At 41.4% G+C, this 26,062-nt stretch overlaps 2 protein-coding genes across 2 annotated transcripts; one reads left to right on the top strand and one right to left on the bottom strand.

The window, feature by feature from the left end:
- Window positions 1-6,060: 6,060 nt before the first annotated feature.
- OSCP1 (Organic solute carrier partner 1) lies at window positions 6,061-14,810 on the bottom strand. Its single transcript, XM_080276328.1, has 8 exons — window positions 14,589-14,810; window positions 12,983-13,137; window positions 11,778-11,942; window positions 11,070-11,229; window positions 8,855-9,008; window positions 7,790-7,879; window positions 7,200-7,328; window positions 6,061-6,298 (listed from the first exon to the last, which is right to left on the bottom strand). Exons 1-8 carry the CDS (start codon window positions 14,698-14,700, stop codon window positions 6,127-6,129), a joined length of 1,137 nt encoding a protein of 378 aa, XP_080132454.1. The 5' UTR covers window positions 14,701-14,810; the 3' UTR covers window positions 6,061-6,126.
- Window positions 14,811-15,655: 845 nt separating this feature from the next.
- Window positions 15,656-25,902, top strand: Pop5 (POP5 ribonuclease P/MRP subunit). Its single transcript, XM_080276610.1, has 4 exons — window positions 15,656-15,675; window positions 20,270-20,403; window positions 22,502-22,671; window positions 23,252-25,902. The coding sequence occupies exons 1-4, from the start codon at window positions 15,656-15,658 to the stop codon at window positions 23,345-23,347; spliced, it is 420 nt and encodes a 139-aa protein (XP_080132736.1). The 3' UTR covers window positions 23,348-25,902.
- Window positions 25,903-26,062: the final 160 nt, after the last annotated feature.

The following is a 26,062-nucleotide window of genomic DNA, read 5'->3' as shown; positions in this document are numbered from 1 at the left end:
GTGGACATGCCAACAGTTTTTCTTAGTTATTTACATGTATTGGATTGGTATGATTCCAGTGGACCCTGCCATAATGAACCTCAGTATAGCGGAAATCAGATTAAATGGACACTACAAAGACCATTGAATTTCCACCAGCTGTAACGTACTGTGTCCATTAAATGGGGTGCAGTGGGTCACAGTACATGTGTTTCCTACCTTTTTTACTCTTGAATGGCCTGAAATTACCCTTGCCTTATTGTAAGTGCAGAGTTGTAATAACAGCCTATAGTACAGTAATACTGTATGAATCATAAAGAAGTGTATGATGACAAGGATGTGAAATAAGCTGCAAAAGGGCAAAATTATGGGCCAAGTTAGTGTAAAATGGGTATAGGTTTCATTTTTAGCACTACAATATGCTGTTGTATTAATTTAATTTCAAACATGTGCTTGAAATCCCACCCCATAGGGGAGACCATTGGATATAACAGACTGTTGGCTTTATCAAATCAGGTTTCCCCCCAATTAGTCTTGTATAGTGAGGGTCTGCTGTATTAAATTTTACTAGTTTGCATCCCACATAATATAGTGCAGTCATATGCACTGTAGAGAACCAGACATGTTCCACTTTCATCAGGTGCTTCAAAATCTGTCTTTAAAAACTGAGGGCCTACCTTCCCCTTCATAGTCTGAGGTGCAATCATATGACCCTTGTTACTGTTTAATAGTCTTGTTCTAGTCCCATATATGAGTGAGTGTTCAATCTCATACTGTGAATAGATTAGCAGAATTGAAGGCTTACTTAAGATTCCAACTGATGCAGATCACAGAATTGAAGGCTTAAAAGACTCCAACTGATTGCTGGCTTTAGTGCAGATATAGCGATAATTAATTACTCCTCCCTTTTTCTACTTTTTAATTACTCCTCCCTTTTTGTACCATGTAACTATTGCAGTCAGCCAGTATTGAACCTAAAATAAATGAAAACTTTGTTCCATATTACTGTACTTTGATATTCATGTGATTAAAAAAGAGAAGTTCACTTTTTATAAGCTTATAAAGCCGGATGGAAGGGGAAAAATGTAAGGTTATTGTAGTTAACTGGTGCATTGGTTTGAGTTGTCAATACAGAAATAAAATGACACAGCTGGCCAGCATGTGGGTGACAAACTATATGCATGACTAGGTCACTGAACTGCAAATTTTTATTTAAGGTTTTCTCAAATATAGTAAGATTTGCACAGACAGTATATTTTCCCACTTGAAGTACAAGCTGTATGGTTTAAAGTATTGCCTTTGCACATAATGATCTATGGCTTCATGTCTAGGGATTACAAAGGTCATATTGATGAAGTATCATGCTGCTTCATTGGTTTATAGGTAGAGAGGGTTTGTGGCAGCTCAGAGTTTTTAATCAACTGTTTTTGCAGATAATTACAAAGCAACATTAAAAAATAAGGTTGTGTTCACATTTGTAGTTATGTTACGAGTTTTACTGTTGACAGATTTTAGAAACCTTAGTGTTTCCATTTCTAGTGTGATAAAGTACTTAATATTAGAAACAGTGGTGATTAATCTTGTCAGGAACAGTCTCTAACTTATAGGACAGTGGTAGACTCCCAGAATATTGCCATCACATGCTGTAGAGCATAAATCTTTTAATATTTTTTGCATGAGTTGTGTGAGATGTCACAGCAGCACAGAATAAATTTTAAAAATCAAAAGTTTAGTTACTGATACATACAAAAAGTTATGTGTTTATTATATGACTAGTGATAAGGGTTTCCATAGAATAAACCCTTATCTTCCAAGTGGTATATTCCATCTTACATTTGGGGTAGCAGGTCGTTCTTATAACTATAGTGCCCTTGAGTTATTTACTGCCCATCATCCCATCCCAAACTGCCTTTCCACTGCATTTTATAAGTGCAACAGATATTTCAGTATCTCTGTATGATGGTAAGTAGGATAGTTGGGTGGAAACAATATTTGCCCTATTAATACTGGCTCAGGTAAGGCTTGAGAGTCCAGTTTACTTATCATATAAATACAGTACAATACATAAAAAATTTACTTCAGCTGGTAGAAATGTTTATTTCCTTTGTCATCATCCTGACCCAACTTCCCATACGTACATGGAGTGAGGGGATAGAAAGCAAACATCTCTGACATCTAGGGGAAGAGGAGTTACAAGTATTCCCCACCTTATTTGAATCAGGAGGTATTAGAATGATTGTAACACTAAGTGAAAGGCAGTTGGGTCACCATATCTCCATGCAAAGAGGGATGGGTTTCTTGTCTCCAGTCCCCATGCTTTGAAATGCACAGGGTATATGTAGCATCATTATTTTGTCCGAAACTGCTCTCTATTGATGGTGAATTTTGCTGTGTTGTAAACCAAACCATGACTCCTACACTAGACAAGGAGAGACCAAACTAACTACTGACTGGAAGCTTTCTTCCAGTGTTATAAGGGAGCCTAATTTATAAACATCTTCATCGCATACTGTATTAGCTAAAACAAATTACTTAACATGCATGAAACTTCATACAACAGGATTAACCACTGCTCATATTTTAAAATAATGCAATTTAAAATTTTATTTCCCAAGGCAGTTATACATTCGATACATCAGTACAACGCTGCACACAATTGTCAGGTTAATATGGGGAAACCAAACATCTGCTATACCAGGTAATTGTTACTGATTTTACACTAGGTTAATGCACAGGTTAATCATTACTTTAATTCCCTGCTTAGAAACTAACTTATGACTGAAGCTTATTGAGCAAAGTTGCTGCTTAGCAACTAGACATTCATACTGTATTTGGTCCAGCTATCACAAAGTTTATGGTTGTTAGTCAGCAACATTCAGTCAAAGGTCAAGAAAGCAACAGGTAATTACCACATATACTATACAAGTGGATGTTGCACAGTAGATTTGAGTATAGAGAACAAAAGTAGTTGTAATGAAAGAAGTATGCAAGTTGGTGTGAGCAGTGGGAAAATTATATGATACTTAGGGTGAACAGATATGGTTGTCTTGAATCTGCAGTTAATGAATATGTTACATACTGCAATATTTGTGTTAGGTATATGGCAGCAGTTTAGTTTAAATACTAAGTAGTTATTACAATGTAAGCAGAAGCATATACTGTATGTAGGTGGATGAGAAGAATTCTGGAGAAAAATTATGTTATTAGATTGTAGGAAATATACATACTAAACTAGCTTCAGGCAGTGTCTGTACTGAAAGCAACTGACTGAAATACAGTACATCCCCCTAGTATGCGCCTATATGGGCGGCAGAGGACCTCGCGTATTATAGTCGCAGCGCATGACTCTGAGGTTGTCATTTTCGTACCCTGGCAACTTGCCATTCAAAAGTGAGTCTGATTTCGTATCATATTATACACGAATGATATTATTATGCATGAATATATTATACACGAATATTATTATACACGAACATGTTATAAACGAATCTCATGCATCTTATATTATATATGAAATCAGACGCACTTTTGAATGATAGGTTGCCAGGGCACGATAATAACAACCTCAGAGTCGCGCGCCATGACTATTGGATTTCGTCTACTGTGAATACATAAACTTATGGGAAAAATTACATACGGGCGGCATCCCCCTTCATGGGCAACCCTTGAGACGCCTTTCAGACCTAAGTACAACAAGAATATGTCTGCTCACCTTTACCCAAGAGGACAACAGGCATGATGGAGGTAAGAAGAGGATCCGAGGCAGGATGAAGCACCTAGCGTGCATCTCGTGCATCGCCCACCACACCACCTGACACACTACCTTCCTCACCACTTTCGTCACCAGCACTTTCGACACTTTCACTACCTAATGCACTCACTTCGTTCATAAACCCTTCAAAGTCTATTTCTGACACCTCAGACATTGCATCAGTATCCTAATACTCCTCAGGATATGGATCTTCTGATGTTGAAGGGAGTGATTCCTAACTTTGTTTAAGCCGAAGGTAACGAGTGATGAGTGTTTGCTTCCGTCTGTTTACTTCCTGGTTGTACTTGTCGGTGTGGTAGCGGAAGGTTTTGTCCAGAGAAGACATCACCTCCTCCACTCACAACTGAGAGCGTTCCATGTCCTTGAATTCTTCCTTGAATTTATCAAGGGCACATAGTATCCGGCTGATCTCCATCATGGTCAAATCTTCACTCTCCATCACTGGTGTTGCTGCCTTTTCTGCTGCTATCTCCTGCTCAAGGTGGGCGGAGTGTAGGCAACCATTATCGCTTCTTGGGGGGACAATGTCTCGGAGTAACCCTGGATTTGGGCCACTCTTCGCTGCCCGTCTCGCTTACAAGGAGTTCAATTTGCGTACTAATAAAAAATACACTAAAATTAAAAAAAAAAAACTGGTCCTCGCGTACAAGGAGGATCGCGAACTCGGAAGTCGCGTACTGTATGATTAAGTTTAGCACTCATGGGACGCACTACAGTTTACCATTGTAATAAAGTAACTGCTTTGCTTTGGTGACATTTTTTGCTATATTCTTGCTGTTTTCTAATTAGCTTTTTTCTGCCTGGGAGATACTTTTCGAATGGAAGGGAACACATGTAGGCATCATTTATCCTCTTGGTGTTAAGATTCTCCTAAGTCTAATGCTATCATCTGAAAGTAGCAGGAAAAAAAAAAAAAAAAAAAAAAAAATGTCCTCAGATTGAAGGGGTTGCTGTAAATGCAGTAATCTAAATGTTATATATACTGGTTCACTTCATCCTACCCTATATTACAAGCATGAAGCCAGTGATATGTTAAGTAATTATGCTGATATAATAATTGCTGATATTGCAGTGGCCCTAGAAATCAGATGATACCGGTATATTATCATCCTGTCAAGACTGCCATTAGAGTAGGTAGGAGACTGTTCATTTGTGACAAGTTTTGAAATTATCATCTTCCACCCTTACATGCTGTCCATCAATCAAATGAGACACAGAGGAAATACCAGTAATACAAAAAAGTTGTACGAGTAATTAAAGACTGGATTATGGATGGATGGTTGGATAGAGGGTAAACATTTGACTCTTGAAGTGCAAGTCACAGGTCCTACTATGTTCATAGGGTAGTGTGAGTCACGTGTCAGGTGGTGGCCAGACAGCTGCACTTCAAATTCCCCCAGTACAGCTAACAAAAACATGCACTGGCATCTCATAATAGCTGCCCTACTCTTATCCCACTGCAACCCACCACTGTTACAGTTTCACTCAACACCATGGAGGGTAGTAACATGTTGTCATCTAATAACATTCCTACTCAAACAATACAGTATTATGTGCAATGTAATGCCCAGCAAAGATTGATAATGTTTTTCATCTTCACTCTCATATGTCCTGCATCTTTGCAATGATACAAAAAATGAAAAGTGTATTTTTGGTAATTGTTTTGCACACTGGGGAGGGTCCTGGGCTAGATAACTGTGCTCTCCACAAGTTAAATGGAGAAGATCTAAAAGAAAGTTTAACAGCCTTAACCCATACTGCACTGGAAGAAAAAAAAAAAAAAAAAAAGATACCCCTCTACGCCAGTCAATTTTTTATTTTTAGCTAAATGGGCTTAATACATCAATGTAAGTTCCCTGGCACTGATAAAAGTAATCAACAATGCCAGAAAGTTCTTTGAATAGAGTCAGGTTGGTGCCAGGTGCCCTCTGAAATCTTCAAGGCTAATGAGAGAGCAGAGCATCTGTGAGCTTGTGAACTGAATTTGGATTTTTTTTTTTTTTTTTTTTTTTTTTTTTTTTTTTTTTTTTTGTAAATGGGCTTAATACATCAATATAAGATCCCTGGCACTAATAAATGTAATCACCAAAGCCAGAAAGTTGGCTGAATCGAGTCAGGCTGTGCCACTTGACCTCTGAAATCTTCAAGGTTACTGAAAAAGCAGAGTGTGAGCCTGCGAAGACTGTCACTCGCCTCCCGTGCTCCTAAATCAGTGTTGTAAGCGTAGTGGAGAAATGTCTGAAGTTAGCGAGATACATTATTACCTTCCATTTACTTCCGTTGCTTGCAGTGACTTCTCAATGCTGCTGGATGTAGATCTATGTCACCGACGTTTCTGAAGGGGATGTAGATCTATGATGCTAGCACAGTACGGGTTAAGCACTGTCCATGAGGTCAAGGAGGTCCTGTCCCTTGTCCCTTGTGGCTTCTTCCTGGTCAGTTCCTAAAGTCAGTTCACCCAGTATGGCCCCTAGCTCAGGCCGACTGCCCCGCTGTCCACCCTCAATGGTGATGGTGTCAGACTGGGGGTTTCCACAGTTATCGTTTGCCCCATCCCACCTGTAGGATAAAAAAATGTGATATTTCTTATTATTATTTACATCTGACTATACTTGCCCATTTTATGGTTGTAGGTGTTGGTGACCATCATCCACTCATTTGATGTAGTGCTGCCAACTTCTTTCACCTTTAGCATTCTCTTTCTTTGTTTGTCCTCTGCTCTTCCTATTTCTCCCATCCTTCCTGTCACTTTTTAATACTGCACTCCTTTTTCCAATTCAGGTGGCTTTACAGTGGGTGACATGCCAGATGGTTTCCTGTAACCCAGGATAACATTTACAATACTGAGTGGTAACCATATAACCAAATAACAGGGTGATGTGGAGACTAGTACGGTGCCCTGTTAACTGGGTGGAGATGCAATTGTGACACTCATCCAGGAACTAAACCTCTACACTCTTCCTCACACCTCGTTGTCTTGAGGTACTGTCCACCACTAGGGAACACTGCTCAAGACAGCCCTGAAAGGAAAAATTGCTTGCCTACAGTTGATGAGGTCTGCTTGGCCAGACAGACAAGGGTTACTCAACAACAGCAACTAGTCCTATTCACTAGGCAGACGACTAATAGTTCTTCCATCTTCATTCATTTTCTTTCATTATTTCTAGAGAACCATCATCTGCTCCCCCTCAACCTGTGGTGAATGGAACGAGTGATAATGAATGATGCTTGAGTAGATACATGGTGGTGTACTGGTTAATCTCACCAGTACAGTAACATTTTCTTAGTGACTGAAACACACATTTTCATCCAACTTTAAAATAACATCCTAAATGGTCACTTCTAAGCTGAATAAAATCATATGGCACAGGCAAGAATTAGATAATAAAGATTCCTGCTGTTGTAAGAGGGCTAACTGGCAGAATGTCATGATCCTCACCCTGTATCATCATCTGTTGGGAAGAGATTGAGGCGGAACTCCTTCTTGCTGGAGGCCATAGATCCGATCAGCTGTGCCAACAGGTTTAGCTCATCCCGTCCCCGCCCCTCCATTGGCATGTTGCTGCCCACTTCACTGCTGAGACATGGGAGAAAGAAGGTAAAGGTGTGATTAACAGGTTTTGTTCTATATCATATCAAAGCTAAATGAATGATATGCAGGTTTTACTGTTTTTCTATATCATCATTTCAAATCTTTTTATTTGTTGCCAGATGCCTAATCTTAGACTTTAGCCAAGGTGGCCAGGATAAAAAAACGTCACCCAGAGTGAACTTTAAATAAATATGACAAAAATTTCCTTATCAACATTTAAACCATTGTAAATATAAGTATAGCAGTATCTGATGCACTTCTGCCATGGAATGTCTCTGTCATTTAAACACATGGTAATGGAAAATGAAAGAGGAATTTATGCATACCTTTTATCACTGAGTTACTTTGGAAGCAAAAACAACAGCTGCAGTAATGAAATAACAGATTCCATTTCACATACAAAGACCAGATATTATTGACGACAAAGTACAAATGATGGAGAGTACCTAGGAACCTGTGATGGAAGTCGAGGTGTGTCAGAAGATGGTGTCTGAGCTGTGAGATGAGCTGCATCATCCTCTTCCTGGTTTGCATACCTTACAACAAGAATAAAAACTGACTCTTACAAACGTTTTTGCATTAATAATGTACTAACCCCAACGGTACTCTGGAAATGTACCACTGAAGTGGACAAATTGTATGGCAGGGCAATGACTTAATAAGAACATAAATTAGAGGCAATAATGTGACTAAGAGAGTAAAACTTGACCTGAGGATTATTCAAACCCCAGCTCTGCAGGATGGCAATACACTTTTTGACTACTAAAAAGGTACTGCACTTGCCTGGACTTTTAAATATATCACTAATCAGCAATTTGTACATTTTAACTCAACAGCATGAGGCAGTAACGCCGCACTATCTTGGTTGGAATTTTATTATGTGCATACAGCAAGACACTTGCCACTACAAAACATATGTCAATCCTGGGATCATGTCTTGATTGATCAGTATCTGCGAAAGAAACACCTCTCTTGATCACATCTCACTACTGACATCTGACATTTGTAAGATCACAGCATTAAACAGATAAAGAACACATACTACATACAAAATACTGTGGTCAGGAGAAGAGGACACAAGTATTTTGGAATGTACAGAAATTAAAATGTAAAGATGGATGAGTAGGGCATCACTAAGTAACAGAAATGAGAACATTGTATACAGATTGGCATATGGGATATTAAAGATGTGATGTGGACCAGTATGTTAAAATGGTTTGGACAAGCTGAGGGGAAGAGGAAAAGTGACCAACTGAGGAGAGTCGCAAGTATGAATGTGGGGGGAGACTAATGAAGACTTGGGATAAAGTCCTGTGCAGATACCTCTGGGACTGAGTATGGGAAAATGGCTCAAGTCCACAACACATGGAAAACTGCCAGCAAGAAGACAGACATACATATGGTAACATGGTCAGTGGCCTCTACATGTAAACAAGACATAAATATATCAAGGTGTATGTACTGTGTAAGCAATACAATATTCATCATATACAGCACAACAGTATACTAACATGTTTGTGCCAAGTGCTGTGTGTCGTGGTCCCCCTGGTGCCAAAGATCCTTGGGGTCCTGGTGGGAAGTACTGACCTCCCACTGGGAATCTTATCACACCGCTCACCTCACCACTGGCATCAAACACTCGTATCACACCTGGCACCTCACATCCTGGGGTCAGGAGTATCATCATCATCATCCAGATCTCCTTTCCCACCCTAGGGTGGGTGAGGAGTACATACCATATATCATTACAGTACAGTACTTCAATATTCTGCACCCAAGGCCATCTCTTTGGTTTGTTTTCGTCCCTCTCATCCACTCTTTCCTCAGTTATTATGATGGTCCATCATGAGCACTGTATCAGTCTCTCTTCTAATTCATATCTCTTATCCATACCTAAATTCCCTTACGTTATGTAAATTATCCCTGATGATTGGGGATAACAAGGAATACTACCCACATACAGTACTCTTGCATATACTCGAGTATATACTTACAGTATTATATACCGGTATATATATATATATATATATATAGGGTAAGTGGGAGCGCTCACCATCCACTCACTCGATGCAGTGCTGATTTGGGTGTCTGCCCTTTCTTCTCTTCCTTCCTTCCTCTCTTGTCTTTCCTTCATTCTATCGTCTTCCTTCTGCCTGCGGGTGACTTTACCCTCCCTTTTCTGTCTTTCCTTCATTCTTTCCTCTTCCTTCTGCCTAGGAGTGAGTCAACACTGAATGACAAGCCAAATAGTTTCCTGTACACCGGGAAATCATTTATTACGCTGGGTGGTAGCCCCATACCCAATTTATGGTACAGTACCTGGTGGTTTAGTGGGTTATTAAGGTGCTCCAATTGGATTGAGTCTGTGTGGGTTCATACCCAAGGAGTGGTTGGGATTTATTGCTCACATAATGCGACTTAGGGAGGAGTGAGGCTGGTCACTCTCATTGTAAATGTCAGGACCAACTTGCCCAACCCCGGGCTCCTACACTCCTCATGGGTAGCGGCATAGGACTGAATGATGGATGGATGATATATATATATATATATATATATATATATATATATATATATGAAGCCTCTGTGATACAGTGGTAGTGTGTGCGTTTCGTACATGGGTGAACCAGGGTTCGTGCCCCGCCAGGGTAATAAACTTTGGGAGTGTTCACCCGGCCATGTACTGCATTGGCGGACACAAGGGGTGCTGTGGTTGAACCAGTGTTCTATCTATCTATCTATCTATTGCCAGACGCCTCAATCCCGTTTGGGGTGGCCACAAACAAATCGCCTCCAAGTCGCCCTGTCCCCCGCCATTTCACTCCCCTGCTCCCAGCTCACACCCCCCTCTCTCATATACCTCTCCACCCCATCCCTCCATCTCATCCTTGGCCTCCCCCTCCCTCTTTCCCCCTCCACCTCACTCACATACACTCTCTTCGTCAGTCTTTCACCCTCCATCCTCTCCACATGGCCAAACCACCTCAGTGTGTTCCTCATAACGCTTCCTATCACATCAACACCACAACGCTCCTTTATATCCTCATTCGTCAGCCTGTCTCTCCATGTGACTCCACAGTGTTGCTTACTATAAAGTATGCTTGGACCCAGTCGGCTTGCGCGGGCCGATTACACTTGGTTCACAGACTACACACACATCCAATGCCACTCCAACGCTACAATTACACTTACAAGCACTTCTCACTCTACATACAATCTCCACCAGACAGCCTATGCCACTTGGTAGAGATACATTGGCTGTATCATCCCGACTTCGGTCGGGATAGGCCGGTCCTGCAGCGGATACTCAAACGACTGATGATGATGATGATGATGATGATGATGATGATGATATATACCTGTACAGTATATGGTTAGCTTACACATGCCTGATTCGGATGAGCAACTCTACTATACAATCCAGTTAGTGTGGCCCCAGGCTCATCCAGACATACACCTGGTATATGGCTACCCAAAGTTGCTCCCATTTGCTGTCCAGCATCCCCCTTTTGAGTGGTGGAGAGGGAAATGAGGGATATTAATAAAGCTGGTACCTGCTGCCTGATTATACTGGTGCCACCAACTATACATGTGCACATGAGAATGAGGGCCAGAATGAGCCTGGGGTTGCAATATGGACAACATCCATCTCATCCTACTATGCTGATTCATTCTGCTTGTTCCCAGATTAATAACCCTCCCACCTTCCCTCTCCCCATCCCCAATGACCTTGAGGCACAGTGCCAGTGGTGGGGATGGTGAAGGTGCCAGCATGGGTCTGGAGGCGCTGCTTGAGGAAGATGGACACCCGGATCCTGAGATCCTGCACGAACATCAACAGTGCCACCCTTGCCTCTGCCAGCTCTCCCTCACTCATGCTCCCGTAAGTCTGACAAGGGCAGTAGTAATGCTCAGTGACAAATATGAACTTAGCAATGTATTGTACTGAATAAAGCTAAGAATACAGTAGGTGCTATATGCTGTACTGCATTCCGAAACAATACTGTATAACTGTTCACTGCAAAAGAGTTTTAAGAATTCCCTGTGGTCCATTGGGTTCATGTCCAGATGACCCTCAGGTTGCAAAAACATTTTAAGGGCTAACTGTACTGAAATATTTTTTACCTAATTATTTCTTTCAATTACAGTATAATCTTTAAGTTTATTGAATAGAAAAGTATTTGTATCATGATGATAAACCTGTGACACTGTAAATGCTTCAAAGGCAACACTTACAGTACAACTTGAGGATCCATGTTAATGAGTGGTATACTGTACTTGCAGTCGCTTGTAAGAACTTAAACTGAAATTACAAACAAGTAATATACAGTACTGACACTTAATGCCGCACTTGCCCCTCCATTTTTACTATCTCAATTTCAGTACGGTATGTGCCTCCTCCACCAACACCAGCCTGACCATCGATCATTATCTCACCTGTCTGAAGAGTGTCAGTGTTGCACTGACTTGCTCCTGGATGGGTGGGGTGGTGGCAAAGGCTTGCATGGCATCCAGGTGGTTAAGGGTGACCAGCAGCAGGTGGCCAGGGGATGCACATGCCAGCACTTGCTGCTTCACACCCATCACCATCAGGTCATAAAGCTGCAATGTCGCAATACATTACTGGACTCAATACACATGCACACAGGAGCAGACTCATTCACACAGATGTATGGATGCTACTCACATAAACAATATGATGTACCACAGAAGTGTCATATGAAAAGATTGCCTTATTTACTCAAAATGAACCACAGCCCCTTACATCAACAGTGTTGATCACTAACACATATCTTTAGGAAAAACAGGGCATAGGCAGATCCAGGGGTGTTTCTCATGTTTCCCAAACAACATCTTTGGTTTTCACACACAGATTAGTAAAATTGTATTTCTTTTCCGAGCTGCTATGCTATTCCTCCCACAAAAAAAAAAAAAAAAAATACAGTATATATATCTTTGGCTGACACTATATAGGCCTAGGTTCATGGGAACAAACTATTATGAAAGAGCACAGTCACTTCATTAAACTACCGTACTGTACGCTATACAGAAGTCCTTCCTATAAGTTGCCTTCTGATTGCAGTAAACTACATGAGAACTGCCTGTTCAAGTTCCATTTCTATCTATAAAGCTGACCTGTTGGCATCCCCTAGTTTACAGTAATGATGACCGCCTGTACCTTACCCTGAGCCTGCACCCACACTCACACCATGATCCACACCTACACTCACAGGTGCTCTCACACCCACACCCAAATCTACATTCACACTCACACCCACACCTGCACCTACAGCCTCACCCACATCCACAATTGCATCTATACCCCCACCCACACCCACACTAACATCCACATCAGCACCCATTCTTGCACCCATACTTACAACTGCACCTGCTCCCACATCTACACCCATTCCTGCACCAACATCTACATCTGCATCAACTCCTGCACTCATATCCACACACAAACACACACACACACACACACACACACAAATAGGTAAATACAAATCACGAGCATTGCTCAATTCCTGTATACTACAAATAGGTAAATACAAATCACGAGCATTGCTCAATTCCTGTATACTACAAATAGGTAAATACAAACAGGTAAATACACATCCACACGCACACTCATGCCTCACCTTGTCCATACTGGGTGCATTGAGCCTCATGATGGACGCGTGGGCCAACTTATCAAACACAGTACGAAGCGCTCGGCTGCTGTACAGCTCTTGAGGCTTGAACAGCTCCTCGATGAAGCGGCGGTTTAGCATGATGCCCAGGATGTCATTACGAACTGAGAGTAAGAAGGTCAGTGGGATGGTGGAGGTAAAGGCAGCTGATGAAGGGAGGAATGATGGAGATAATGAAGTGGGAGAGTGGAAAAGGGGAGTGCATCAGTGAATGTGGGGAATGGTGGAGTGAGTGAGTGAGGCAGGGGGAGGGATGAGTGAGTGAGATGACGGGTTGAGTGAGATGAAACAGTAAGCGTGTGAGGAGGATGGAGGAGTGAGTGAATAAGTAAATGGGAGTGGGTGATTGAGTGAGAGGGAAGGAAGAGTGAGTGTGTGAGGGGGATGGTGGAGTGAGTGAATAAGTGACTGGGAGTGGGTGATTGAGTGAAAGGGATGGTGGGGTAAGTAAATGAGAGTGAGTGAGAAAGGGAGAGGGATGGTGGAGTGAGTAAGTGGGAAGTAACTGAGTAAGTCAGTGTGTGAGTGGTGCATGAATGAATGAATGATTGAGGGGGTTAATGGAGTGGGTCAGTGAGGGGGAAGGTAGAGTGAGTGGGTTTAGTGTGAGTGAGGAGGAAGGTGGAGTGAGTGAGTTAGTGTGAGTGAGGGGGAAGGTTGAGTGAGTTAGTGTGAGTGAGGGGGGAAGGTGGAGCGAGTGAGTTAGTGTGAGTGAGGGGGAAGATGGAATGAGTGAGTTAGTGTAAGTGAGGGGGATGGTGGAGTGAGTGAGTTAGTGTGAGTGAGGGGGATGGTGGAGTGAGTTAGTGTGAGCGAAGGGGATGGTGGAGTGAGTCAGTGTGAGTGAGGGGGATGGTGGAGTGAGTTAGTGCAAGTGAGGGGGATGGTGGAGTGAGTCAGTGTGAGTGAGGGGGATGGTGGAGTGAGTTAATGTGAGTGAGGGGGATGGTGGAGTGAGTTAATGTGAGTGAGGGGGATGGTGGAGTGAGTTAATGTGAGTGAGGGGGATGGTGGAGTTAGTTAATGTGAGTGAGGGGGATGGTGGAGTTAGTTAATGTGAGTGAGGGGGATGGTGGAGTGAGTTAGTGCAAGTGAGGGGGATGGTGGAGTTAGTTAATGTGAGTGAGGGGGATGGTGGAGTTAGTTAATGTGAGTGAGGGGGATGATGGAGTGAGTTAGTGTGAGTGACGGGGATGGTGGAGTGAGTTAGTGTAAGTGAGGTGGAGGTCAATGAGAGTATAAGTGAGAGAAAGAGTGTGTGAAGGAGGGACAGACTGAGTCAGCAAAATGGTGGAGGGAGGATGATGATGGACTGAGTGAGAAGGGGAAGTGGAGTGTAACCTCTACTAACCAGTGTTTCATTTTGATAAAAAATATAATCAGCCATGAATTTATGCTGACCCTTAAATTAAATAATCCTTTCAGTGGAAAGTTATCCATTATTTCAATCTGGCCAAAACATATATGACTCTATTCAGCTGAAAAGATTCCCCATAGTGAAAGACTTAGGTAATACAATAAATTACCCCATCCAACACAGTACACTTGCCCAAACCTTTGGCAGCACGACCAGGATGGATGTTTTGAGCTCGCAGCCGCTGGTCAATTATATACATCATCTCCCCGCCCAGGTTCAGGAACTGGAGGGGTAGTGCTCGCAGAGACATGATGCCAGGTGTCTGGTTTATCCAGTACCTTTACTGACTGTCCTGATTCTTGATTACTAGAAGGCTGATCAATGCTGTCAGTTGTTATATATTCTTTAACTGTCCATGCCTTTCCCCTGATTTAATCCAAACGAATGGTGGCCCTTTGTATTTTGCAATGTTTTATGGCAACCTGAAAACTGAAACGAAGTACCATAATTAACCCCACACTCTGAAAAGTTCTCAACATAAAATTAACTGTGCAGGTGGACGTTTGCTAACAGAACTTTTGACCTACGAATTAAATCCAACTTTTACTACGGTACAGAGAAGTTGCAACATCACAAGCTATTTTAATTAAATAAGATTAGTTTTACAAAAGAAATAAATATAAGGTACAAGACAACAATCACTTTGTCCCTCGCCTTGCAAACTTTCTTTTTTTCACTAACTCTTCTCAAATTGTGGTGATTAAATTACGTTGTCGCCCATCACCACCCAACCACGCAGGAATGCTTCGTGCTCGACTGTCGCGCTGGGAAGTGTTGACACCCAGGCATCATTAGTTTGTTAATATTTTTGAATTCTTAATATCTGCATCTTGCGTTTCATCAGCCTCATTTTTTATAAAAATGTAATATTTGAAAAATCTTTTTTATTTAGTTCGTTGAAGAAAAATTGTTTATAAGTCACATGCAGGAACATAAATTTATGCCAAAAGTCTTTGTATGTTTATATGTTACCATGGTAACATCATTGCACTTCAAATATCTATTCTTGCCATCGGTACGAATAAAAATATATCGTATACATAGTTACTCTTTAATATAAAATCCTTTTCCAGCAAGAGCTAGAGCTTTTCTTTGAATCTTATCTTGAGGATATATTATAACTGAACAAAAACTCAATATATCTAAGCAAGTCTGTTTCCACGATAAGCTTGAGCGATTTGTAAACATTAGCAGTGTGTGTCGTGATGGTTCGGTTCAAAAAGAGGTAATTTACTTCCTTTGTAGTGGGAGTGATAGAATGTTTGGGGCTTTTCTTGAAATGTCAGATAAATTATTTGTTATAAATGCAGTGTCATTAGTTCGTCAAAAATGCTATTCTTGCACAGTGCATCGGGATGAAAGTTTTCGTATATATATATATATATATATATATATATATATATATATATATATATATATATATATATATATATATATATATATATATATATATATATATATATATATGCACCTAATTTTTCAAAAATTGTAAATTATTAGTGGATGGTGTTCATTCTTAGGGTAGGAAAAGCAACTTAGTATTTTTTTTTTTTTTCCTTTCCCCAGTTTACCTGGATTATTATTTTTATTACTTCTTTACTTAATGGGTGTGGCCATTCCATATTTTCTGTTGAAATGAGTCTTTCACAGGTCACTTGTTATTATTCCAGGATTACCACAGCTACTGGACACTTTTATAAACTTACCTGTGAAAACTATAAATGAAGATTTAGAATGCATAAATATTCCACACATGTCACCAAGTAGGTTGCCATATTTAACATTCCTAATGCGCATTTTTTTCATTTGAAAGCTGGCTGTCAAATGCTAGTGAGGTTAGTTTGGTTTAGGTTTGGTTTGGTTATCATTATGTTTCCCCACAGCCTTGACATGGGATACACTAACACATCCTTTTGGATTGATGGTTGGTAAACAACGTGGCCAGTTTGAGAGACCATCAGTAAACACTGCTGTGAAAGACCTAGTTACTTCCTTAAACACCCCAAAATAGGTATCGAGCAACTGTCCCAACAGCGATTCTTGCAAACGCAGTTCATGCTCGTCAGCGGAGAAGCGCAGGTTTGGCCATATACTTCACCAATATCTGTGGTCTTAGTACCAGTTTGAATTCAATTCACATTTTTCTTCAATCAGTATCCCCTCTGGCCCTGTTCCTCACAGAATGCCACATCTCTCCTTCTACTGAAATATCCCCATTTCATTCTGGTTACCTTCTCCTCACAAACTTCCGTAAAAAGGGTGGCACCTGTTGTTATATCAAATCCAGTTTTGCAGTTGACACTGTTTGGACTTCGTTTCAACTAATTTAGATTATTTGCTGTATAAACTAAATTATCTAAATATTACCTAATAAAGTATGGATATATATATATATATATATATATATATATATTTATACACAATATATGTGTGTGTGTGCGCTCACCATACACTCACTTGATGTTGTGCAGCTCTGGGTGTCTGCCCTTTCCTTTCTTCCATCCTTCCACTTCTGTCTTTCTGTTCTTCATTCTTTCCTTTTTCTTCTGCCTACGGGTGACTTTACACTCCCTCTTCTGTCTTTCTTTCCTTCATTCTTTCCTCTTCCTTCTGCCTATGGGTGACTTCACTGAGTGACAAGCCAAATGGTTTCCTGTACACCAGGAAACCATTTACAATGCTGGGTGATAACCTTATAACCAAATTATGGTGTCTGGTGGTTTATTGGATAACTAAGGCACTCCAGTCGGATTGAGCCTGTGTAGGTTTATATCCAAGGGATGGTTGGGGTTCATTGTTCACGTAATGCCACCCGGGGATGAGTGAGGCTGGTCACTCTCATCTTAAATGTCGGGAATGACCTGCCTTGCCCAGGGCTCCTACTCTCCTCATGGGACGACTTAGGAGTAGATGATGAGATATATGTATACCCGTATATATATATACGTTACATCCCCACGGTACGCAAGTTCCGAGTACGCGATCCCCCTTGTATGCGAGGACCTATTATTTTGTTTTTTTTAAGTGTATTTTTTATTAGTACATGAATTGAACTCCTTGTAAGCAAGACAGGGGGTGAAGAGTGGCCCAAATCCGGGGTTACCCCGTGTACGTGACATTGTCCCCCCCCAAGAAGCGATAACGGTTACTTACGCTCCGCCCATCTTGTGACGTCGATGCTACTCACTCGTTACGTGATGCCCATATGCGCCGCTTGGAGGGTGGTGAGGTGAGAGTCCCAGCAGAGGAAACACACGCGCACAGAGGGTACACTCGCTGTTCCAGGTACATCCCCGTGTACTCTGAGGCTATTTTTTCTGTGAGCCAGGATGTCTGCTCCCTCCTCCAGGAAGAAGTGCATCACCCATGCCTTGAAGATGCAAGTCATGAGGAAGAAGGAGAGTGGGAAGGGTAACACGGCCATTGACAAGGAACTAGGCTTGGTAGAATCGTCCGTGTGAACTAAATGGGGTAACAGGGAGGCCATAAAGAAGACTGTGAAGACATATAGGACGGTGGCATTGGACGGGAGAAGCAGGCTGACCAACCAGGCTATAATTCTTATGGAGTAGTACCTTGCTACATTTATCCTGAGGAAAGAGAGGGAAGGAATTCCACTGAACGGGCGCTACATCAGGGACCAGGCCGAGATTTTCTACAAAGCTGCAGCTCTGAAGCTTGCTGTAAAGAAACCATTTAAAGCCTCCGTGGGATGGCTTTGCCGCTTTCTGAAGAGGAAGGAGCTATGTCACATTCGCCTCACAGGGGAGCGTGCATCAGCGGATGAAATGGCGGCCAGGGATTATCCAGCCATCCTAAAGGGGATAATCGACGAGGGCGGCTACAGCAGGGACCAACTTTATAACATTGATGAAACAGTCCTATACTACAAGGCTATGCTGAAGTGTACTTATATTAGTAAGCACCAGCACCAGGCCCGTGGCAGAAAAGTCGACAAGAGCAGGATAACAGTCATGTCTGCCATGAACTTATCAGGCTCACACAAGATGCGGCCTGTTGTGTTGCATACTGCAGCACAACCCAGATGTTACAAGAATCTGCGCTGCATGGATGACAGCGCTGTATACTGGTACAGGAACTCCAATGGTTGGATGACAAGTAGCATAATTTCCGAGTGGCTGTTGCGGCATTTCATCCCTGATGCCAAGGCAAAATCCTGGGAATTTGGCATCCGCTTCAAGGTACTTCTCATCCTTGATAATGCACCAAGCCATCCAACCTGGACAGCAGACCTCAGATAGGAATGCAAGATTGTTTTTCTGCCCCCAAGAACAACCTCTCTCATCCAACCGCTAGACCAGGAGTTGATTGCAACGGTGAAGTAGCTATACCACCAACGCCTCTACAATCACCTCCGCAGCAAGACCAACAGCTGTGAGGAACTGCAGGCAATTCTTGACTTGAACACAGTTGGGAGTGATGTCATGGATGCCGGAGATGGTTTGGACTTGCACCCGCTTCACCTGCTTCATCCTCACCACGCACAGCACCCACACAACCAACTTCAACTCCTGAGAAGACTATTATGGCTTTTTGGTGGTTGTTCAACCTCAAGGATGCCATCACTCTCCTGTTGTCCTCTTGGGCAGATATATCCACTGCAACAATTAACCATGCTTGGTGGCTCCTTGTACCGCACCTGTGCGAAATTGCATCGGGAAGTGGCTTTCAGTCCCTGGCCACTGCCGAGGCAGCCACTCTCACAAATATACAAGCTGTGCCTGGGTTTCAGGCCGTCTCGCTGAAGGAGATCAGGGGTTTACATTTGGCAGCAGCAGAGCAGGATCCCCAGGAAATCGTGCAGCGAGTAGACGAGGTCGACGCAGAGCAGGAGATCGCAGCAGAAAAACCAGCCACACCAGTGATGGAGAGTGAAGATTTGACCATGATGGAGATCAGCCGGGTACTGTGTGCCCTTGATAAATTGAAGGAAGAATTCAAGGACATCGAACGCTCTCAGTTGCGAGTGGAGGAGGTGATGTCTTCACTGGACAAAACCTTCCGCAACTACACCGACAAGTACAACCAGGAAGTAAACAGACGGAAGCAAACACACATCACCCGTTACCTTCGGCTTAAACAAAGTTAGGAATCACTCCCTTCAAGATCAGAAGAGCCATATCCTGAGGAGGATCAAGAGGCTGATTCGATGTCTGAGGTGTCAGAAATAGACTTTGAAGGGTTTGTGAACGAAGTGAGTGCATTAGGTAGTGAAAGTGTCGAAAGTGCTGGTGACTAAAGTGGTGAGGAAGGTGGTGTGTCAGGTGGCGTGGTGGGCGATGCACGCTAGGTGCTTCATCCTGCCTCGGATCATCTTACCTCCATCACGCCTGTTGTCCTCTTGGGTAAAGGTGAGCAGCCATGTTCTTGTTGGTGTAGTAAAGTCATATCCTTGTTGATTTACCTAGTAAAGCCATAATCTTGTTGGTTTACTTTATCTGTATAGTACAATACTTAGGTCTGAAAGGCGTCTCAAGGGTTGCCCGTGAAGGGGGGTGCCACCTAATTGTAATTTTTCCCAAAAGTTTATGTATTCACAGTATGCAAATTTCTAGTAGGCGACATCCTCTGCCGCCCATATACTTGCGTACCAAGGGGATGTACTGTATTTATATATATATATATATATATATATATATTTTAAGTTGGGAATGCTTTTCCACTCTGTTCCCTCTCTCTCTCTCTCTCTCTCTCTATATATATTTTAAGTTGGGAATGCTTTTCCACTCTGTTCCCTCTCTTTGGCACATCTGCTTAAAACTGTGAATTATAGTGCTGTACAGCTAACTTAATGGCAGGTATCTTGTGGTGGAAGTGGTGCCAGAGCGGAGGGAAGGCTTTCGGTGGGCAGGGCTGCAGGCTGCTGTAGTCAGCGCCATCAAGAAAATTCATGGAGACTTTGGTGTTGCAGCAACCACCCCAGGCTTCAGTGGTAATATAGTGTTTTAATAATGATCATCACAAAGTATACTGGTATCATTGTTTAGCATGATGTTAAAGGAGTATATAACTACACTATTGGTACTGTATATCACCGCTGTATTAATAGCTGTAATACTGTGCTGTTGTTTTTCATATTTTGCATAACTCAACATAACCTATATGCAGCAGTTTATAAGTTTGGTTGTCTTTGACACAAATAAGGAACATTTTTCCTGATTGACTACATCTGAAATTTTGTGTATTGGTATTTGCTAGGTTTAAAATTGTCATTAAACAAAGATCTTTTCCTCATGTAGACCACATTCAAGTTCAGAAGACTTGAAAGGTTTATCAGTGACAGTCCATGATTAGTGGTGGGTTGGTAACCAGCTACCACCTCTAAACCACATCTATCACACTAGGCATATCAAAGTATATGGACATTTTAATATACTGTACAGTGTCCTTAATCAAGCTACCAGTATTTTCAGTGTTCAGTCATTATGGAAGTGTTAATTATATTGTTAACAGATTTTTTTTTTTTTTCTGAAATTAATTGGAGGTGCTGGAAAGCTTTAAAAAGTAAGAGGACTGTGTGGCTAGGTTTAGAGTCAAAACTACCTTTCATGGTGAAAATCTGTCTTTAGTTTCACAGTTTGCAAGTTTTGTTGCTGTAATTCAGAAGTGAATCCAACAAAGCACAGACAACCACTGTGCATGTATCCATGTGATAAGAATTGTGTACAGTAATACCAGACTTATCATTGTATATCAGTGCCACCTTTCTATGCCCTTCAGCAGGTAGTGTATATTATCAGGTTATTGCATTTTAAACTTGTGTCTAAATTATAACAGTGTACATTTAAGTACTTAGGTAGTGTGATGAATAAGGATGGAGGTTTGGAGGGTGAAGTGCTTGAAAGGGTACAGCAGGGAAGAAAGGGTTGCTGGTTCCTTGAAAGCAGTGATAAGAAACAGGGAAGTGAGGATGGAAGTGAAAAAGTTACTAGATGAGTGTATTGTGATACCAACTCTAACGTATGGAAGTGAAGCTTGGACGTTGTTGGAAGGACACAAGTCAAGAGTGAGAGCAGTGGAGATGAGTTATGTAAGAGGAGCCTGTGGAGTCCCATGGAGAGACAGGCTGACAAATGAGGATATAAAGCAGCATTGTGGTGTGGATGTGGATGTGATAGGAAGCATTAGGAGGAATACACTGAGGTGGTTTGGCCATGTGGAGAGGATGGAGGGTGAGAGACTGATGAAGAGAGTGTATGTGAGTGAGGTGGAGGGGGAGGCCGAGGATGAGATGGAGGGATGGGGTGGAGCGGTATATGAGAGAGGGGAGTGTGAGTTGGGAGCAGGGCAGTGAAATGGTGGGGGACAGGGTGACGTGGAGGAGATTTGTTTGTGGCCACCCCGAATGGGATTGAGGCGTCTGGCAATAGATAGATAGAGATAGACTGGTAGTTCTGTTTTTACACTCTGATTGTAAAGTATGGTTTTTGAGGAGCCAGAGGGAAATAATGGAGGATCAGAATAATTTTGAATAACGTGTTAGAAGCCTGTTTGTTAAACTCGTGACATTAAGCCACACAGAATATAGAGATACTATTGATAAGTTTTTGTATGTAACTTTGCTGTGGTCTTTCTTTGCTGAATTTAATGTAATTAGAAATTCAGTATAGTGAATATTATGAAATCATATACTGTACACTTGCGTTTTCTCTATTTCAAGTACCATGCATGTAGTGCAGTGTTTGGAAAGTTGTTGTATATTACATATCAGGCTGTCACTATTAAAGCACTGGTATTGAATTGTGTGTGTGTGTGTGTGTGTGTGTGCCTGGGGCTTAAATGATGTGTGAAAGATTGTATGACTCAGTTCACTGGACATGCTGTTGATAGCTCTCCCACTTTCATACGTTCTCTTTCCTAGTTTTCAGATCGTGCCTCACTTTGTCTTTAGGTGGGAAAAAGAGCCTGAGTGATGATGATGATGACGCAGGTTAGAGAAGGTAAATCTCAATCATTCCAGCTCCATTTATTAGTTACAATACGGTTAGGATAATGATGATGATACTGATGATGGTGATGCATTTTGCCAGTGAGATACCACAACAAGGGGACTCTGGTGGCATTCATAAGTGTTGGTCGAGGGGCTCATCGATTGGTGGCTTCTGCTCTGCCATTCATCACACAAGTGGGGGAGCAGCCAGCAACTGTACGCTCACTCCACATCGCAGCATCCATGAGGCACGGATTTATCTTCCTACAGGTACCATTCCTCAGCTTTTGTGTAACTCTGTAGTTCATCCACCTTAACTTGACAAGAGATTTTCATTCTTTTGCAGCTTATTTCCCATACCTCATTGTCAGAATAAGATAATACTTCAGGTCTACATCAGGTCCATGGCACTTTTTCATGAGTGGATCCGACTCTTCACACAGCTCAATCTCAGGCAGTTAGCAGCGTGGTGATCTTCGTTAGGTGACCAAGGCCGATACATGCAAACATGTTGGAGCCTTATAAATGATACTAAACTGAAGTGCAGGTGTACAGTATGTACAGTATGCCAAATGCTGTATTACAAAAGAAGCAAAGTTCCCTTCTCTTTGGAAAAGGAAGGTGGCAACTCTCCCATTTGCCATTCATTGCAAGGAGCCTCATCCATTTAATGCCACACAAAGCTACATTTGACATCATTTCTATTCTAAGGTATGTTTATGGTATTTATGATAGGTACTTTACAGTAGATACAGTAGGTATATTGTAAATTTAGGTAGAATAGACAGGTGGATACATTAGTTAGTTGGTGAGCTGGGTATATAATTCACTGCACTGTGTTCCATTTTAGAAGTACCATGAGAAGAAACTGAAAGAAATGGAGGAGAGTTTAAGCCCAGCCGAGATGCAGCGGTGGCAGCAGGCAAAGCAGGCAGCGCTCATATAGCAGCCCATTGTACTCTTACAACACCAGCAATATCAAGTGAAAGACAGTAAGCCTTCCTGATGCTCAGACAGTACAGTAGCCATATGTTGAATTCTTGTAAACATTTTTTTTCCCTCAGCAAGCTCAGGCACATCCGCCCTTGTACTGCTCATTAATTAGCACAAAAATACGTAGTTTTATTTCAGAGCAACTTAACTGTGAATCATGAGCATCTCTGAGTGAAAATTGGTGTTGCTTCATGAATGATAAAAAAAACACATCAAATCCAATACTGTATTCCTAAGTAGCATAGTGTGATGAAACAGTTATTCATATAAAATAGCTTTAGATGAGGAGTGCCTCCAGAATCTTGCTTGTCATTTCTGAATTAATTGTAGAGACGATAGTACCTAATGCACATATTGGCATGGTGATGTGCATATTCATATTTTCTAGGGTGGAAGGTTGGAGGGATCTAGAGTTTTTCAAGGAAGACAGACTCAGTACCTGTGATGGAATACAGTATTATATTTTTTGTTACTTTTCATGATGTACAGTACAGTTTATATTATTACATTTAGTTTTCACATGGTGGTAGGTGGGGGACGCTCATCACCCACTCACTCGATGTAGTCCTGCTTTGGGTGTCTGCCCTTTCCTCTCTTCCTTCCTTCCTCTTTTGTCTTTCTTTCATTCGTTCCTCTTCCATCTGCCTACGGGTGACTTTACACTCACCCTACTGTCTTCCTTTCCTTCATTCTTTCCTCTTCCTTCTGTCTATGGGTGACTCTACACTGAGTGAGAAGCCAAATGGTTTCCTGTGCACCAGGAAACCATTTACTATGCTGGGTGGTAACCATATAACCAAATTATGGCGCCTGGTGATTTAGTTGGTAATTAAGGCGCTCCAGTTGGATTGAGCCTTTGTAGGTTTATGTGCAAGGGAAGGTTGGGGATTATTGCTCACATATTGCCACTCAGGGATAAGTGAGGCTGCTCACTCTCATCTAAACTGTTAGAATCAACATGCCTAGCCCTGGGCTCCTATGCTTTTCATGGGGCAACATAGGATTGGACGATGGATGGATGGAGTTTTCACATGTATTATAGTAACATCAGATATCCGTTATTCATGATGGTATACAGGATAGGCATATGTGGTAAGCCAGTACAGACCTTAATGCACTGTACTGTATTTTTTGTATACATGTATCTACTGTACTTGTATGGCATCAGTTACTTATTTCCTTAGTGACATTAGAGGTTGTAATTTTTGTGCCACTTTGGATGTTCATCCCAGCATGTTTAGCAGGATTAGAAATGAATTACATCATCATAACTGTCTTTCCCTACATACATCATGAAATCCTTGTTTCCTAGTGTAAAAAATGGAGTGGGTAGGATCCATTGACAATTGAAGGAAAAGTACAGAAACATAACTATCAACAATGTCTGGTGAAATGGGCAACACATTTCATTCTCATATAATTCAAGTCTTCAAAATCTTGGTTCCACCTCACAGGCAAAAAAACATCCACATATTTTTTTGCTTTTTTTTTAATGGGATAGAAATAAACAACATGTGTATAAACTTTTGTATTACATATACCTTACTCTGTATATCATTCTTTCAAATACACTAGTTTATATTAATACTGTGTAACAATATTTGTACCAGAGAACTGGATGATCTTAGGGAATGTTGTTAACCCCTCAGCCCAGGGATATAATTTTTTTTTAAATTCTTGCTATAACCAGATGATTTTATTGATTTTATTTAGCTTAAGAGATTATCCTACTGGTGAATGGGGCTAATGATGGCTATATCTAACTCTTCTAGCTTGAAGTCTCCAGCAATCTTTAAAAAAAAAGGAAAAAAAAGGAAAAGAAAAAATAATGGAGATCGTAAGAATAAAATGCAAACTAATACAAGCCTGGGCTGAAAGGGTCAAAATGACTTGAAAGAATGGAACTGCATATTGTGGAATGTATGTAATGAATGTTTAAATAATGCATAAAATTTGGTTACAGAGTGGAATTACATTCATGTTGGAGGTAAGTGGAATTAAAGTCACTAGGACCCATCACCTTATGAGCTTTGGAGGCTATCTTGCACCACTTATCTTGAATATTGCACCTCAGTATTTTCCTTCATTCTGTTTATATATTTTTAATACTGACACAGGTAGCATGTATACCATACATTGGTATACTAACATGCCATATGCAGAAATAAAAGTGGCAAGGGAGAGATGCCAGGAAGCCTCCTTAACAGACTAGAATAAATGATTAGGTGTCATGATGTGCATAGTGAACAGTATTAAAATTCAAACCTTTCAGTACAATGATTTTTTTTCCTACCTACTTTCCGTGGATTTTATTTAGCATAAAGCCTCCTGGATTAAGGGGTTAAACAATGTCTATTAACCTCTTCTCTAGGAAGAATCTCTCCAAATCTGACTAAAACCATCAAGTGGCAGCAAGAGTAATATTACAGACATCATCATACTATAATACTGTATTTAACAATGTGAGACAGACCTCTATGCAGTGTGAATTTGGAACACAGACTAATTCATAAGATGTGCTGCAGAAATGTTTGCGTTTCTCATCATTAGGCCATTACAGTCAGAAAAATTAAATAGCAGCAACAAGACCTTTGCGTCTGATGAAAATACAGTACAGCATGAATGATTTTTTGCCATTTGTTTCACTGTGGTGCTCCTAAGTTACCTA

Source organism: Coenobita brevimanus, chromosome 65 (genome assembly GCF_032717465.1).
Source record: "Coenobita brevimanus isolate Jiangsu-jjx chromosome 65, ASM3271746v2, whole genome shotgun sequence".
Classification (NCBI taxonomy): domain Eukaryota; kingdom Metazoa; phylum Arthropoda; class Malacostraca; order Decapoda; family Coenobitidae; genus Coenobita; species Coenobita brevimanus.
Note: the sequence above shows the minus strand (reverse complement) of the source record. Positions and strands in the feature narration are given on the sequence as shown.

Excerpts from the sequence above, each read along its gene's own strand:
- OSCP1 (XM_080276328.1), bottom strand. The coding sequence starts at position 14,700 with ATGTCTCTGCGAGCACTACCCCTCCAGTTCCTGAACCTGGGCGGGGAG. Across the intron at positions 11,943-12,982 it reads ATGCACCCAGTATGGACAAG|CTTTATGACCTGATGGTGAT; the intron begins GTGAGGCATGAG and ends GCGACATTGCAG. Across the intron at positions 11,230-11,777 it reads CACTGACACTCTTCAGACAG|ACTTACGGGAGCATGAGTGA; the intron begins GTGAGATAATGA and ends TGCCCTTGTCAG.
- Pop5 (XM_080276610.1), top strand. The coding sequence starts at position 15,656 with ATGGTTCGGTTCAAAAAGAG. Across the intron at positions 15,676-20,269 it reads ATGGTTCGGTTCAAAAAGAG|GTATCTTGTGGTGGAAGTGG; the intron begins GTAATTTACTTC and ends ACTTAATGGCAG. Across the intron at positions 20,404-22,501 it reads AACCACCCCAGGCTTCAGTG|TGAGATACCACAACAAGGGG; the intron begins GTAATATAGTGT and ends GCATTTTGCCAG.